The 16896-nt window shown below is 36.6% G+C and overlaps 1 protein-coding gene across 1 annotated transcript; it reads left to right on the top strand.

Annotated features, from left to right (window-relative positions):
- The first annotated feature begins 1120 nt into the window (after positions 1 to 1120).
- LOC139968589 (sialate O-acetylesterase-like) lies at positions 1121 to 16599 on the top strand. Its single transcript, XM_071972732.1, has 10 exons — positions 1121 to 1775; positions 3100 to 3252; positions 3588 to 3775; positions 4743 to 4881; positions 5344 to 5521; positions 6678 to 6790; positions 6986 to 7116; positions 13228 to 13397; positions 14445 to 14634; positions 15366 to 16599. Exons 1-10 carry the CDS (start codon positions 1502 to 1504, stop codon positions 15630 to 15632), a joined length of 1803 nt encoding a protein of 600 aa, XP_071828833.1. The 5' UTR covers positions 1121 to 1501; the 3' UTR covers positions 15633 to 16599.
- Positions 16600 to 16896: the final 297 nt, after the last annotated feature.

Genomic DNA, 16896 nt, shown 5'->3' with positions numbered 1-16896 from the left:
CACGGCCAAATGTTCATGAGTTATAAGATATGAACTAAAGTAATGCCCAACTATAGGCATAGAGATTGAATGAAGGGTGGAGACTTTCTTTACGTATATTGCAACGGCATACCATTATGGATGCACTATAGATGACAATGCTTAAACAGAATCTTCAGGATTAGTCAACCGACCGACCATAACCAGGTCTCACATATTTGTCCATGACAAATTGTTATGGGTTGTGAATAGTTATATTAGGCATCATAAAAGTCTTATATTTTGCCGAAGTTTGTCTCCGAGGGTCAGTGTGATGGACTCATTAATTTAGCCAATTTGTTTGATGAACTTCTACTGTTTAAGTGGTCATTTCTCAAATACAACAATAGAGTACACCTAATTGCATAATAGCAGTGGTACACATCACATGAAACAATTATAGTTTTGTTTCTACAACATACAGCATACAGGTTAGTCTTGCAGTACGCCCTTAGTTCTTCGAATGATCTTATTCGATACACAGTTAGCAAATATGACAACAAGCTATGCGAGTAAGAAATTATAACCGGCCTCAACATTAAGAAAATAGGGTTATTGTTCTCTTTACAGCTTTAATTTAAGAGTTACCATGTTTGCAGGGTTTGGAATGTCTCCTCTGGTGACCTCAAATGACCTTTAACATTAAAAACTTTCAAAATGTGTTACTCATCCACACCACAGAAATGCGTGATCCACACTGCACACGTTAATCACCATTTGTGAGTAAGGAACTCGAAAAGGGAAAGCGTCTATGAGTGATTTAAAATCCTCTCGCTCCGTCATTTGAGTATTTGACTATGCTAAATTATCAACTGCAATCATACCAAAACTCAGTGCCAAACACTGTGATGTGTAGTATAACAGTGTAACTGCATCAGTCTTTCGTGGTGAACGCACGCAAGAAAAATTTGCCGCTAACAGAAATTTCAAAATTAAGGCCGCGACTCTAAAGTTTTCAAGCGCCAATAGAAAATTTTTGCGTCACTGATTATATTCACGCAGTTGTAAACGAATTTTGGCCTTTTCGCGTTCCATATTTGCGAAGATGTAACAGTCTGAATCCAGTACTTTTGTTGTTTACATTTCGTGGAATTGAACCAAACTATTAATAAAGTAATAGAGATTAGCAAAATTTGATCACAGATATCGCTGACTTCGTTTTGTGAGCGCCCAACACTATATGCGTCACGAAACTTGCAGAGAAGAACATTTTTTGTGGTCCAATCAATAACCATATTCTTCAAAAGAATGCAACTACTTCACCGGTTGTTTGGTTTCATTCACTTCCATGGGCTATCGATCGTCCTAGGCAGTTGGGCTTTTGACCTACTGTATAGAGCTAGTCTAATTTAGCCTTTTAATATGCCTAGGCTAGGTTAATTCGATTCATTGGATTGGGTGTAGGATACCTCAAGGTTACCAGAATAGTATACAGACTATGCCTCTGATGTTTTACGCAGTGTGAGTGCCCTATGGATGGAATATGGCTTCACAAAGTGCTCCTTTACTGACTGTTGGGGAGCAAGGAGAAACTGTTTTTGACCACGAAGATGGTTCACAGGTTGAGGACATGAAACAAGATCCACAATGTTATTCAAATGCAAGGAAAAGAACCATTTACCGTCCCACCTTACTAATCTTTGTGATGCTTATCCTAGTATTTGCATATTTTCTCACATATGCAAGTTACAGGCCAACTATGATATTTTACGAATCCACGACGACATCTTTTTTATCTTCATCTGATTTAAACAACAGTAAGTTGTACAATATTAATGTAATTCCACCTAAGCCTAACCTAAAGTTTCAAATTAAAAGTATGATTAAGGGTTATCTGGTAAGCAGGCTAGGCCTTTACAGGTAAATTAATAATGCAAATGCTGTCCAGACTGGAGGATTTTGGAAGGCCATTGCTACTGCAAAGTCAATCCACTACTTACTAGCAATGACTAGCATAATAAAAGTATAAGTAATATATGATCACAGATCATTCATAGTCAATCTTCTGGAAGAACTGTACTGCAAATGGGGCAGGGCAGGACTGATTCAAAGTATGTATGCATACATAGTTAATGATCATCGCAAGATTTGCTGTGATATGTGATAATGTAGATTTGACAATTCAATTGTTAAAAACTAAAAGGATGTTCAGTTATAAAGGTTGTCGATTTAGCACATCACTGGAAAGCATTGTTTACACTGTGTCATTGTATAAGAAATTTCTTCACTAAGTAAGCTTCAGCATCTCTGTCAATCACATGACTAGAGCATTCATAAGGATGTAACCAACCCTGTAATTAAGAGGAGAATATATGATATCTAATGAGAACATTGCTTCTCTATCTCTAACTGTACATCTCCCTGATTGAAATCAAATTAAAGACAATGGGGTGAATGCACCAATCATATGTATACTATTTATAGTTGCCATTCATTATTACCAAATCTGCATATCTTATGGGTAAAATGTAGGCCTATGGCCTGTGACATATTTAGACCTCCCACAAATTTGCAAATATAGGATATATGTGGCATGTTATGGTCTTTAAGCTTGACCAGCCTAACCTGCTCATTTATCTGTATAGTGAAAGCTTGATTTTGTCTGGCTCCATGCGCCAACCAATAACTCTATCTGGCCCTAATAAGAATTAATTGTGATCATCTGGTGTAGGTTATTGTTTGTTTGATGGATGAAAGCACCATCGAGTGGTGCTGCATGCACCTACAGCTTATCTGATACTTTGGATGAGTGCATTATGGAGTGGTACTGCTTGCACTTACAGCTTATCTGCCAAGCATGTGGCTAAAACACTTTCCTATTTGTTTCCGTCACAAAACAATTTTTTATGTTATGAAACAAATGTGTACGTGCTGTCAACTCTGGCAAAAGTATGTTTCCTTTAATAAAATGTAACAGGAATCAATCAAAGGTTACATACGTAACTGCACACTGAAATCTTGTGGCAAGTAAGATTTCTTAAAACATTTATCTAATTAGAGGACAGATAAGGCAACTTGGTTATCTGAATTTGATCAAATAATAGAAAACTTTCTATTTAAATATAATTTATTTCTGTCCAGCTGCCGGCAGCCTCCACTTTGCGTCATATTTTTCGGACCACATGGTGCTACAGATGCATCCCACATCATCTATCCTCTGGGGTCGTGCAGCAGCTGGAAGCAAAGTGACTGTTTACTTCAACGGAAAAGGGTACATCGCTAAGACTAAGCCAGGTAAACAAACAGATCTTGCTTTTGTTGTCATCTCTAAAGCAAAACAAAACCCTTCTTATGTTTATACTTATATGGAAAATGAACCAATAAATTAAAAGTAACCGATATTTGAAGGGAACACTTTTGCCTGTTTCGACCATTTTTACCACACATTAGCTTTCTGTTAGTGGTTGGTCGTGGTAAGAGTATTTTTGAAAATTTGTTGAGGATATTTTTTTTAAGGTGTTATTAGATTTAATAACTCTTCAGTTTATTCTACCAAGCTGTAGAGAGGACATGGTAAAAAAAAACATGGTGTAATGAATCGTTGAAGTCATTTTGTTCATGATCAACAGGCAATAATCCAGCATCTGTTTTCTGGAGAGTTATCCTTGACCCAACCCCTCCTGGTGGTCCATACAACATCTCTGTTCAGTCCCTCCATGAAGAAAATACCGCAGAAACAAAAGTGTTACAGGATGTTCTATTTGGAGACGTTTGGTTTTGCGGCGGGCAAAGTAACATGGCATTCCCCGTCCATAGTGTAAGTTTCATTATTTGCTATATTAAAGAAAATTCTTGCAAATTTTCGAGTGAAACTGCAGATTCATGAGTCAAGGGGACCTTCCAAGTTACTTTTGTATCTCCATACATGTGACAAAAAGTTTTGATATAGAAACTTAATTCCCCCCGCCCACCTCACTCCCCTTCCTCTTTGGTTTAATGTCAATGTTTCAACATGATGTGTTTCCAAATGCTGGATATTGGCTTTCGAGTGCAAGTAGAATTCATGTTGATATGAGTATGAGTGCAAGTAGAATCTTGTTATGTTTAGGACTGCAGGTATAATTCCTATTGTTATTAGTACCAGTGCAGGTATAATTCCCATTGTTATGAGTATGAGTGCAAGTAGAAGGCTTGTTTTGTTAACGAGTGCAGGTATAATTCCCATTGTTATAAGTACGAGTGCAGGTATAATTGCCTGTTATGTATATGAGTGCAAGTAGAATGCTTGTTTTGTTAACGAGTGTATAATTCCCATTGTTATTAGTACAAGTGCAGGTATAATTCACGTTGTTATGAGTACGAGTGCAACTAGAATTATTCTTATGTTTACGAGTGCAGGTGTAATTCCCATTGTTATAAGTAACAGTTCCATTGTTATAAGTATGAGTGCAGGTATAATTTCCCGTTGTTATGAGTACGAGTGCAAGTAGAATGCTTGTTTTGTTAAAGAGTGCAGGTATAATTCCCATTGTTGTAAGTACAAGTGCAGGTATAATTCCCATTGTAATAAGTATGAGTGAAGGCTATAAGCATGAGTGTGAGTTCTAATCAGTTTGCACCAGAATGTATGCTACACTCAAGATTTCTCTGAGTAAGAGTAGAATAAGATGAGTACGAGAGACTCGAGAGTACAGACAATTATGTTCGAAACGAGACTGGACTCACTACACGGCTACCAACTATCATATTTTACATTTTATTTTCACCTGTCAACCTATTGACAGGCCTTCAATGCTTCAGACATCTTGTCCAAAGCATCAAACTACCCGAACATTCGCCTTCTCTCTGTCGCTCATGGTAAATCTGAGACACCCCTGCATGACCTGAGTTTTCAAAATGAACCTTGGATGCTCCCTTCACGAGGTTTGTAGTATTAACATATGTCGCTTTAAAACATTAAACTGAATGGAAATTTTCAAAACATTTATTTATCACAATTTCTTCCCTTGCCATTGTCATTTTAAGTCGCTGTAGAAATGAACAGGAGTGCAATGCCAACTAATCTGATATTAACCAATGGTTTATATCAGTTATAACCAGATTAGTTAAGCTGTTAACACTTTACGTAAAGACAAAATAATCTTATTCTCCAATGGAGGCACATCTTAAATTTACGATTGCAGTACATGCTTGACCAAACCTTGACCCTTGACCCCTGAACTGCACTTTCAAGTTGGAATGATCAAATGGTTTGTCCGTCATTTAATGTTATTTTGGCACCGAATTCATTCTGACAGAATTTAAGATGCAAGCAAGACTACAAACAGACCATGATATGTAAACGTTTTACTGAAATAAGGGTTTATCTTGCATTTTCTTGATCAGAGAGTCTTGGAGGTGATCCAGATGTAGACCAACAGTTTTCAGCTGTCTGCTATATCTTTGGAACAGAAATGCAGAGTCAGTTAGGTTACCCTATTGGTCTGATCTCAGACAGTATTGGAGGAACTAATATCCAGGCTTGGTCAACTCCTGAAGTAATAAAGAAATGCTTGAATTCATCGTAAGTTACTAAACTTTTCAATTCAATGTCAAAATTCAGTACAATTCAAACTTAATTTTTGCAATCGATGGAACAGAAACGACACAACATACATACAGTAAAGTAGCCAAAAGTAACATGAAGGCCACTAGAAAACTGAAATACTGTTATCAAAAGCTACAGTGACCACAGAGAAAAAAGGCTTCTAATATTGGAAAGATACATACAAACAAACAGACAAGATACATACAAAATACAAAGAGAATATATACAAAATAACAGACGAGAAAGAGAAAGGAAAGAAGAAAAACTTGGAATGAGAGGAACAGCAAAGAAGAAGAGAAAATGGGATGGATATAGATAATAGAAGAATATATATGTATTGCTGTTTTCATCGTTTGAACTTATAAGGCCCTGTCTTATTCCATTAACTTCATGTTTGGGTGTAATAATTGAAGGTATATCGGTTGATACATCTAACATATATATCATCTGAAAAAGCTGGCATGCGTACCTGTTAAATATAATAAAAGTCAATAGAAAAATGAAACAGAGAGTTAACTGTTTCTATTCTTGTATTATTGAATTACCTGATTTGGTGCACAAATCCATGTCATCAAGAAATAATACTACCAGCTCTCAAATTTCATACTGAGTTAGGAAACATTTTTTCAACCTTTGACCCAAATAGAATTCCACTTTGTCCACGTTGTTGAGACCTCAAACACTGATCTATATATTTATCGACAATCTGTCCTTTTGCAATGAAAATATGACAAGGGAAACAGAAAGAAAGGTGACACCCAGTCACACTGTGACACCCAGTCACACTGCGACACCCTGTCACACTGTGATACCCAGTCACACTGTGATACCACAAGTTTGCAAATGACACACAACCTGCTCTTAAGGCACACAACTTCTTAAGTGAGATATCTTGCAAGCACAACCAAAGGTTTCTCAGCTGGCTCTTTGTTCTTTACAAAGATCTAAGTCCAATAAGCTTAAAGTTGATAGTTTGGGTTTTGCATCTCATCATTTAAGAACAACAATAAAAAGGAAATTTTGCAGATTTGCTGTTTTTCCCAGTGCATGTTCAAATCAAATAGATATTAAGTATTTTGAACAACATATAGCTACATATTGACATAATTTCCTTTTCTTCTTTCCTTTCAAGATCTGTTGTTATCCCTCCAAAACATCAGTATCACTGGAAAGATTCCTGTTTATGGAATTCCATGGTTCATCCATTGTTAAATTTTACAATTAAAGGAGTTCTGTGGTATCAAGGTAAGCAATATTTCATTGCTGCTACCTCAGGAATGAATCATATTGACGTCAGTGCAGCCAAATTTTGACAATTAAATTTTAAGGTTAAGAAATGAAATAAAATCATTGCTAGGCCTTGGATTGCTCATAAATGTTTAGCCTACATGACATAATGATTGAAAGACAATTTCAAAGTTTTGTTTCATCTCAATACAGGAGAGGCAAATTGGGAAGAGCCTGAGAGATATAGTTGTCTGTTTCCTGGAATGGTGAATGATTGGAGAAAGAAATGGTATGAAGGTACAGAAGGAAATACAGATCCAATGTTCCCATTTGGATTTGTTCAGGTGAGTACCAACTTGAATTAGTCCATTAACCATAGGTTGCATTTTTCAGCTCTCTTGACCTCAACTTTCTGAAACTTGATCCCTTCTGCAAACAGACCGGTTAGTTTGGAACAGTTGATTGTTCACACCTTGCTATGTCTGTCTTGATCTGATAGTGATTTGGCAACTAGCTGTGTGATGAGTTGCATAATAGACGAATAGGCAGCTCAACTAAGGTGCGAATAGATGGGACTGATCACTCAGCTAACCTGCCGTTCAGCACAAACGGCAGGTTTTTGGATGCAACCTATGGCTAATGGACACTTTCGCTGAATTAACCATTACGGTACTGACCCTCTGTTGCAGACTTTATTTAAAAGTAGTATCAAAACACTATCGACATACCAAAGTAGAATGTCACGTTGAACTAAATTCAAATATTCTCAGTATGATGCGGTTAGTCTTCATCTTACCTGTTCATGTTCAAGCTGAAGTTATGGTTGGTGACCTCATACTATTATTCTTCTATTATTAAAGAGGAATTTTGCCACCAAATCAGGTAATGAAATAACATTTTTTTTATATCCAATATTAAACACCACCTACCTTCACCTTTACCTTCACCAGGCTGTGTTCATCCACTGTTGGATGCAGCCATCTTCATGATTTTTCCAAGTTTCTCTGTCCATTGCAAGTCTAGTCCATGTGTTGCCTATGTATGTTGTTATGTCATCCCGCCACCTATGTTTCTGTCTGCCTGTACCTCTCTTCCCGTATCTGGGTTGCCATTCTGTCAATCTTTTGGTCCATCTATTGTCCCCCCTTCTCATCAGATGTCCTGCCCATCTCCATTTTGCTTCCTTAATCTTAAGAATGATGCCATTTACTTGTGTTTGTTTCCTGATTTTTGAGTTCTTGACTTTGTCCCCTATTGTAATGTTGAGTATTCTTCTCTCTATCACTCGTTGGGCAACTAAGAGTTTCTGTTCAAGCTGCTTGGTTGTGGTCCATGTTTCAGCACCATAGGCCATTGTTGGAATGACACATTGGTTGTACTGTAGTAAAGTGAAATTTTGTTGTGTGCACCCGTTGTATTTACATGTATTATGTAATATGCCGTAATAGTCAGTTTGTTAGCGTTAGTTGTTTGCACGTGCATTTCTTAAGTTTCTGTATACGTTGTTGTATGGCGAACATCGTCCCTGCAGAGCTCCGGGGTTTGCCTCGTAAACCCCTTTATATTTATTAATCTTGGGTCGTCATTAGCCCAGATTTACTCTATATCTTTACTGCCTGAAGTCCGTGAGGAGATGTCACTCTTCTCAGAGGCAGGATGCCTCAGGTTTTGGATGGTTCGGCTTCTGGCTCGAAGCCACTGGTTTCCATGATGGCGGATCATACCAACATACTGTATAGCGAGCTGTATAGCGAGCTGGCTAGCGGCGATGGAGTCTCGATGTATGCGATCTCCTTTACCGCGAGCTTAGAGTCCTCTTCTTCATCCTTATCGCGAGCGAGCTGACTTCAGTATAGTAAGGGATTAAGTAATACATATTATTATTATTGTTGTTAATTCTGTACGTACCCTTATTGCTATTTAATTGAATCGTAGTTGTAATTGTTGCCTCTCTGGCTAGGTTGTATTTTACTGTGTAAAGTACATGATAGGTTGTGTTTTGGACCTTGGTCCTATGGGTTTATAGCGTGCGTATTGTTTATCGTTTAAGCACGTGGGTGTATAGTATTTCATTTATTGAAACCAGTATAAATATAGCATATTTATAAAAAGGAGTACACATATCAAACTCAAAAATAAATAAATATGAAAACCGTGATAGATAAGATGTTCAAAAGATTGCACAACAAGAAAACGTTAAAACTATGTACATTACTAGAACTAGGTGAAACAATTAAAGAATATGAAAACCGTGATAGATAAGATATTCAAAAGATTGCACAACAAGAAAGCGTTAAAACTATATACATTACTAGAAATAGGTGAAACAATTAAAGAATATGAAAACCGTGATAGATAAGATGTTCAAATGATTGCACATCAAGAAAGCATTAAAACTATGTACATTACTAGAACTAGGTGAAACAATTAAAGAATATGAAAACCGTGATAGATAAGATGTTCAAAAGATTGCACATCAAGAAAGCGTTAAAACTATATACATTACTAGAAATAGGTGAAACAATTAAAGAATATGAAAACCGTGATAGATAAGATGTTCAAAAGATTGCACAACAAGAAAGCGTTAAAACTATATACATTACTAGAAATAGGTGAAACAATTAAAGAATATGAAAACCGTGATAGATAAGATGTTCAAAAGATTGCACAACAAGAAAGCGTTAAAACTATGTACATTACTAGAACTAGGTGAAACAATTAAAGAATATGAAAACCGTGATAGATAAGATGTTCAAAAGATTGCACATCAAGAAAGCGTTAAAACTATGTACATTACTAGAACTAGGTGAAACAATTAAAGAATATGAAAACCGTGATAGATAAGATGTTCAAAAGATTGCACAACAAGAAAGCGTTAAAACTATGTAGATTACTAGAACTAGGTGAAACAATTAAAGAATATGAAAACCGTGATAGATAAGATATTCAAAAGATTGCACAACAAGAAAGCGTTAAAACTATGTACATTACTAGAACTAGGTGAAACAATTAAAGAATATGAAAACCGTGATAGATAAGATGTTCAAAAGATTGCACAACAAGAAAGCGTTAAAACTATATACATTACTAGAAATAGGTGAAACAATTAAAGAATATGAAAACCGTGATAGATAAGATGTTCAAAAGATTGCACAACAAGAAAGCGTTAAAACTATATACATTACTAGAAATAGGTGAAACAATTAAAGAATATGAAAACCGTGATAGATAAGATGTTCAAAAGATTGCACAACAAGAAAGCGTTAAAACTATGTACATTACTAGAACTAGGTGAAACAATTAAAGAATATGAAAACCGTGATAGATAAGATGTTCAAAAGATTGCACAACAAGAAAGCGTTAAAACTATGTAGATTACTAGAACTAGGTGAAACAATTAAAGAATATGAAAACCGTGATAGATAAGATGTTCAAAAGATTGCACAACAAGAAAGCGTTAAAACTATGTACATTACTAGAACTAGGTGAAACAATTAAAGAATATGAAAACCGTGATAGATAAGATGTTCAAAAGATTGCACATCAAGAAAGCGTTAAAACTATGTACATTACTAGAACTAGGTGAAACAATTAAAGAATATGAAAACCGTGATAGATAAGATGTTCAAAAGATTGCACATCAAGAAAGCGTTAAAACTATGTACATTACTAGAACTAGGTGAAACAATTAAAGAATATGAAAACCGTGATAGATAAGATGTTCAAAAGATTGCACATCAAGAAAGCGTTAAAACTATGTACATTACTAGAACTAGATGAAACAATTAAAGAATATGAAAACCGTGATAGATAAGATATTCAAAAGATTGCACATCAAGAAAGCGTTAAAACTATATACATTACTAGAACTAGGTGAAACAAAGAGTAAAATTAAATGAAAGGTTCCAAAATACCAAATTGCGTACCTTTATACTGTAGAGTGACAGTACCGGTTAGGTTGGGTTTAAGTTACAGAGAGTTATTAACAGTTACGTGTATTATACTGTAGTAATCAACAGTCAAGTGTATTGTACTGATTATTGACAGTTCAGTTGTATTGAAAGGTTATTTATTGTACCTGTATTTTGAGTATTGTACTGCTCACAGTGTAAAGAGTGTACGTATTCGTATTTGTATCTTGAACATTATTATTACCTGTTGTCACTATAGAGTTGTCTCAGAGCTTGTCCATTTAATCTTAGCCTTTATGGATAGCTATAGAGTGCCAAGTCTCTTGAGAGTTTGTGGGTTCAGGAGGTGGAAATTCCTGCTGTCTAGGAACAGTTTAGGTGAAAAGGCCTATAATGTGTTGCAGCTGGCATGTGTTGCCCTAGGCTGGCCATTACGAAGGTGTAAAATTCCTCGCCTGTTGGCAAACGTTTTATATTATTTATGCAGTTTATTTCATAATGTTCATTTTACATTTTTCCTTATACACTTTATGCATTGTTGTACAGTATTGTAAGAGTACAAGATTGATTGCGGGTATTGATTCTTTAATTGTATTCATGTCGTATGAATATTACTTAGTTTGAGCACAGGTTCTGTGCATATTTCACAGATTGAGTATAGGGTTTCCCCCAAAGTCATTTAAGCCATTTACTGTATACTGTCATGTATCATGATTTGTTCATTTGTATATTTTCATTTTCATATTGTGTAGAGTTTGTAATAAAAGTCAGCCGTTGTTTCAACGCAAGAACACTCTTGCCTCCTCATTGATAACTCATGAGTTCGAAGCGAAGGACCCCAAACCCGGTAATTTCCCCCGCCATCCGCGGTTTGCTTCAGTACATTCTCCTTCTTATGCACATTGGCAACCACCTACACCCATGGCAAATTTTCAAAACATTTAATTGTTTATTCATTAATTGAATTAATACTAAACCATTGAACATGGGGAGCTGAATCATTGTAACAGGCCGATATCATGCAATAAAAAGTTGAAATTTTAAAATCAAAAAGTCATTTTGTTAACTATTTCATGCTGTTTTAGATATTAGATGTTGCAAGCTTGTCATGTTCTCAAACATTAATGCTACAGATTTCATGAGTTCCCAAATTGTTTCCAATCAGGATTATACTATTGTCCAACTGCTTTTACTACATATGATTTGTACCATATCACCCATCCTCCACCCCCTTCTCCCCTAACCCCACTTTTTCTACCAAAACAAGTGTTATTTGTTGATTTCTGAATCAGGAAATTGGAGTGATTTAATTAATTTGTCTCTAAATGGCAGAATATGTCACATCAGTGCCCATCCCACTTGATTAATTTTTACACACATCATTTTCTCATCTCCCTACATGAGAGTAGGTAATGATGTAATACTTCACCCCACATCAGAAATGTTAGGATGTGTGTGGATGAGTGTGTGTGTGTGCTTGAGTGAGTGGGCAAAGAAGTGTGTTGCTAACTCCGAGACCATTAGTCTGATCAAGTTCAAATGTGGTGGGTAAGTGCCATGTAAACTCATGCCTGCGTTACTTATGACATCATAGGTCAGAAGTCAAAGGTCAAGAAACCTAAATCTTGGATTTTAGCCATTTTCTGCTTGTCAACATGTAAGAAAAAGACATTAAACCACACAATATGTAGAGAATGATGAGACAAATTTTAACAGAGGAGGGACTTACATGTTTAGGGTCAGGTTCAAAGGTCAATTTAGATCAATTTAGGTCAAAGGTAAAATTGTACGAAAAGTGTGTTGCCAACTCCTCCTAGACCATAAGTCCTATCAAGTTCAAACTTGGTGGGTAGCCTGACCATGTAACCTTGTGCCTGCGTGAATGAAGACGAAGGTCAGAGGTTTTTAGCCACTTTCTGCTTGTAAGCATGTAGGAAAAAACCATTAAACCACATGGTATGTAGAGAATGAGGAGACAAAGCTTAAAACAGTGCAGATTTTAGTGTTTAGGGTCGAGGACAAAGTCAGTCGAGGTCAAAGGTCAACTTTGCCAAAATTGTGCGAAAAAGTGTGTCGTGAATTCCTAGACCGTAAGTCAAGTTCAAACTTGATGGGTAGGTGCCTGACCATGTAACCTTATGCCTGCACGATTGATGACCTCATAGGTCTAATGTAAGAGGTCAAGAAACCTAAAAATTTGGTTTCTAGCCATTTTCTGCTTGTCAACAACTTGATGTAGAGAAAGAAGAGACAAATGCCTAGGTCATGGAGGAGATGAGATCTGCAACTATATGGATTGCCCTCTTGTTCTTTTAGTGACCAGTGACAACTCGTTAGCCATAGAATGCCCCACCTCCTCTTTAGTCAGGGGTAAACATTTGACCAGGGGGATTTTTTACAATTAGTCTGGGAATGTTCTTCCATAAAAGTCCATTTTGCTACTCCCACTCCCCACCCAGGTCACCGTTGAAATATTGTGCATGTCATTGTTGCAGCGTTCACATTAACAAGCTGTAAACTTCCCACCTTCTACACTTTTTACAGGTCTGTATCGCAAAGGTACAAGATGATGAGTACTGTGATAAGTACTGTGATTTTGCCAGTCTTCGATGGGCACAGACTGCAGGTTACGGCTATGCTCCAAATCCAGTCCTTCAAAATGTCTTCATGGCAGTATCTGTCGATCTTCCAGATCCGACCTCTCCTTACAGGCCGTAAGTCCTACAAGACATCATGAAAAGCCATATATATGTTCATGGGAAAACTTAACCCAGCCTTTTGCTGCCACTCTGAAAATTCATTGCCCTAAGCCCCTAAATGAGGCATCCACTTGTTTTATAGAAACATATACGTATCCATGTCTTAAACTGATCGTGGTAAGAAAAAAGAAGAATTAGTTTTGGGTAATTTGTGGCACACTCAAGACTGAGGCAACACTATTGTAGATATCTTTATTTAACCATTCTATGCTGTACAGGAAGATTTGACAACTGTATTTTTGATTGGTTCTCTTCTAGTCAGTGGATATCAAGCTACGTACATTAAGTGTGACAGGATTCACAGTTGGTCATCTTACAATTTAATGCCTTATATAAACTTGTTGCATGAATTGAAAACAAACATATTCCTCACGATATGTTGTAGTAGTCAAAATTGATCAATTACCCCTCCTCCTCCCAATGAAGATACCATAGAAAGATGGGTGATTCCATTTTAGGTATTTGGGGAGTGACTAATATTGGTGATACTAGTCGTGCTATTAAAGCTCAGTACATTTCAGTACGTACTGGATAATGTTATTATTTATGCTATGCTTTATTCTATTTAATACAGGAAATGATGCACCTTTTATTTACTCTTGGAGAACGACATCACTTATCTTAAATTATAAATTTAACCTAACTTGAAATGGAATGTCCAGCTCTTCTGAAGTGTCTGCCAGCAGGCAGGTGGAGTTACTTCCACAAAGTTGTTAATTTACTAAATTGAACATATGGCAATTGGCATGCAATCTGTATGCCTTTCAACAAGTAGTTTTTCTTAAAGGGGGCCAGGGGGAGTGGGGAGGAAGGGGGAAATTAGAGAGCATGGTGGTTACAAGAACACAGGGTATTCACTCATCGTTTACAGTTTATTCTTTACCGATTGTTCTTTTCCCTTCGCTTTTTCTGTTCTGAAAATATTTTCAAAATCGATTGTTACATTTCTGCTATTCTTTTAAGGCTATAAATAATGTTAGTTTTCTTTCCCCTTTTTTTCAGCATTCATCCTCGCCACAAGCAGGACATTGCTCACCGTTTGTATCTTGGTGCTAGAGCTCTGGCCTATTCTGAAACAGAAACAATCTACAGAGGACCTTTTCCCAAAGAGATTTGTGATACTTCCAGTCATCAAATAAAAGTTAAATACCAGTTTGATAATATCAAGCTTTTATCGGAAGATATATTTGAGGTAATGACTAGTTGAACTCATTTATTCCCGAAAGGTACTGTAACCATTTCTAATTGCATCTACCCTTGTGCTCTGCTTCCCAAACTTTTCCTTGGTCACCGATGTGTGATTACTCTAGGTTGGTTGAGACCTCGCAATTCCTTAGGCCTGACATCAAATTTAGTTTTGACTTATGAGAGAGGAACACATTTTAAACATCCTGATGGAATTTGCATCCAACTCCTACATTGAGTTCTCGAGATGTTGCATAATCATGGTACAAACTTAGACAATTTCAGTTATCAACATCAGTGGAAAATAAATATCAGTGGAAAATAAATATTCCTCAAGGGGTACAGTTGGGGTATAGAAGGGTTAAGACAAATAATTTAGAAACAGTCAGCACAATTGTATTGTGTTATTTCAAAGGTCGAGGGTAGGGGACAGAGGGGAGGAGGCGGAATTGGAGACGTGGGGTGTAGGGGTAACCAACCTTAGTTGATCAATCATTAACATACAATGCAGAAATAGTCAGTACAATTGTAATGTGTTGTGTACATCAAAGTTCAAGGGGAGGGACACTGAGGGAGGGAGAGAGGGAGGGATGGAGGGAGAGATTGGAAGAAATGAGGGAGGAGGGGTAAGCAACCTTACAAACAATGTAGAAATAGTCCTTACATGTTTATCGTATTATATTGTAATGGTCAAATCCATCGGTTAGATGAGCCTGTTATTCTTTGTGTATTTTTTAGGTCTATTGTTCAGAGAATACCTCTAGTGAGGAGGAGGAAGAGGCAGATAGTGAGGATGGATGGATCAGAGTGAATCAAGTCATAAAGACTGATTCAACATCTTTGATGTTGACTTACAAGTGCCCAGGAAATATTCTAGCCACATCATTACGCTACATTTGGAAGGACAATCCTTGTGAATTTAAGAAGTGTGCCGTGTACGGAGAGAAGAGTGACCTACCAGGACCGCCTTTTAAATTAAAAGTCAATTCATCTTGCATCTTGTAGAAAAACTCATCTACAATAACCTTTAATGCTTACTGAAATCTAAAATCTTTACTGAAATCTAAATTAAATCTAAATCTAAAAAGATTTTTTTTTCATTGTATTACATTCCAAACTTTTCTTACACCCTGCCATCCATTGTGAAGATTTGCAATGGATAGGTTTTCAAGTGTCATCAGTTAAACATTTCAGTTAGCCTCTGAAGAAGCTCTGGACCAAAAAATAATTCACTACTTAATACAGTTGGTAATAAAATGCATGCTTAAATTGCAAGTGAATTAAATTTCCATCTTTAAGTTGTAGGGGACTCCATAATGCAGGTTTCAAGTCCTGTTTGAGGCCTCTCACACGACTTTACAACTTTAACCACTGGTCATTGGTAACTTGTAACACCCATGCACCAAAGTGTGCACAATTCGAACAACCTGATCCTGGGACACTACACTGCACCACATCTCCATTTCCCTGGGGGACTAATTCCCATAGGAGGCAGCCACAAACCGACGCACGCAAGTCCCCATAGTACAGATTGTGTGAAGAGAGGGGATGAAGATAAAGTGCCTTGCCAAGGACTTGAACCTGCAAACTTTTGATCTCAAGTCCAATGCCTTAAACACTTGACCAGAACTCTCGCAGCTGAGAGATGATATGTGTTGGATTATTTAAAAATGAGAGGCAGTCATGTTTATTTCCTTTAAGATGTTTATTCAGTTGGGATTCCAGTATGATTGATGCAATTTCATTTAATACTCTTATTTCTGCAAAAGGACAAGCAATACCAGTTTACTCTCGCTTTTCTTGACTTTCACGTGACAGCTGTTTTCACATTCCATTCATAAATATGAACTTTACTATGATATAATGTAAACCAAAGATAATGTCTATTAACTTTAATTTTTTTTTTTGTCTTGTGCTATGAATATCACTGCTTTTTAGTATGTATTATGAAATAAATTGTTGATGACTTTCATGAATATTTTGTCTTATTTATTCAATTGATCATTAGTATAGTACATTTGCTTGTCTCATTACCAAGTTGTGGTGCTATGCATTTAACTTAAAGCAGAAGTAACTGAACTTCAATGAATAATTGTGTAATCAAAAAAATCATTCTGAAAGGGAATTTGAAAGGCATCCCCAAATAGTCCTAGAAGGCCGCCCCTAAAAGGGTAAAGATTCGTCCCCCAAAATGCATCCAATTCGCTCCCCAAAATGCGTCCAATTCACTCCCATAACTAGGTAAGTTAACAATTTCAAGGAGGGAGGG

Source organism: Apostichopus japonicus, chromosome 6 (assembly GCF_037975245.1).
Source record: "Apostichopus japonicus isolate 1M-3 chromosome 6, ASM3797524v1, whole genome shotgun sequence".
NCBI classification, from domain to species: domain Eukaryota; kingdom Metazoa; phylum Echinodermata; class Holothuroidea; order Aspidochirotida; family Stichopodidae; genus Apostichopus; species Apostichopus japonicus.
The sequence above is the reverse complement of the archived record's forward strand: the minus strand, read 5'-3'. Positions and strand labels throughout refer to the sequence as shown.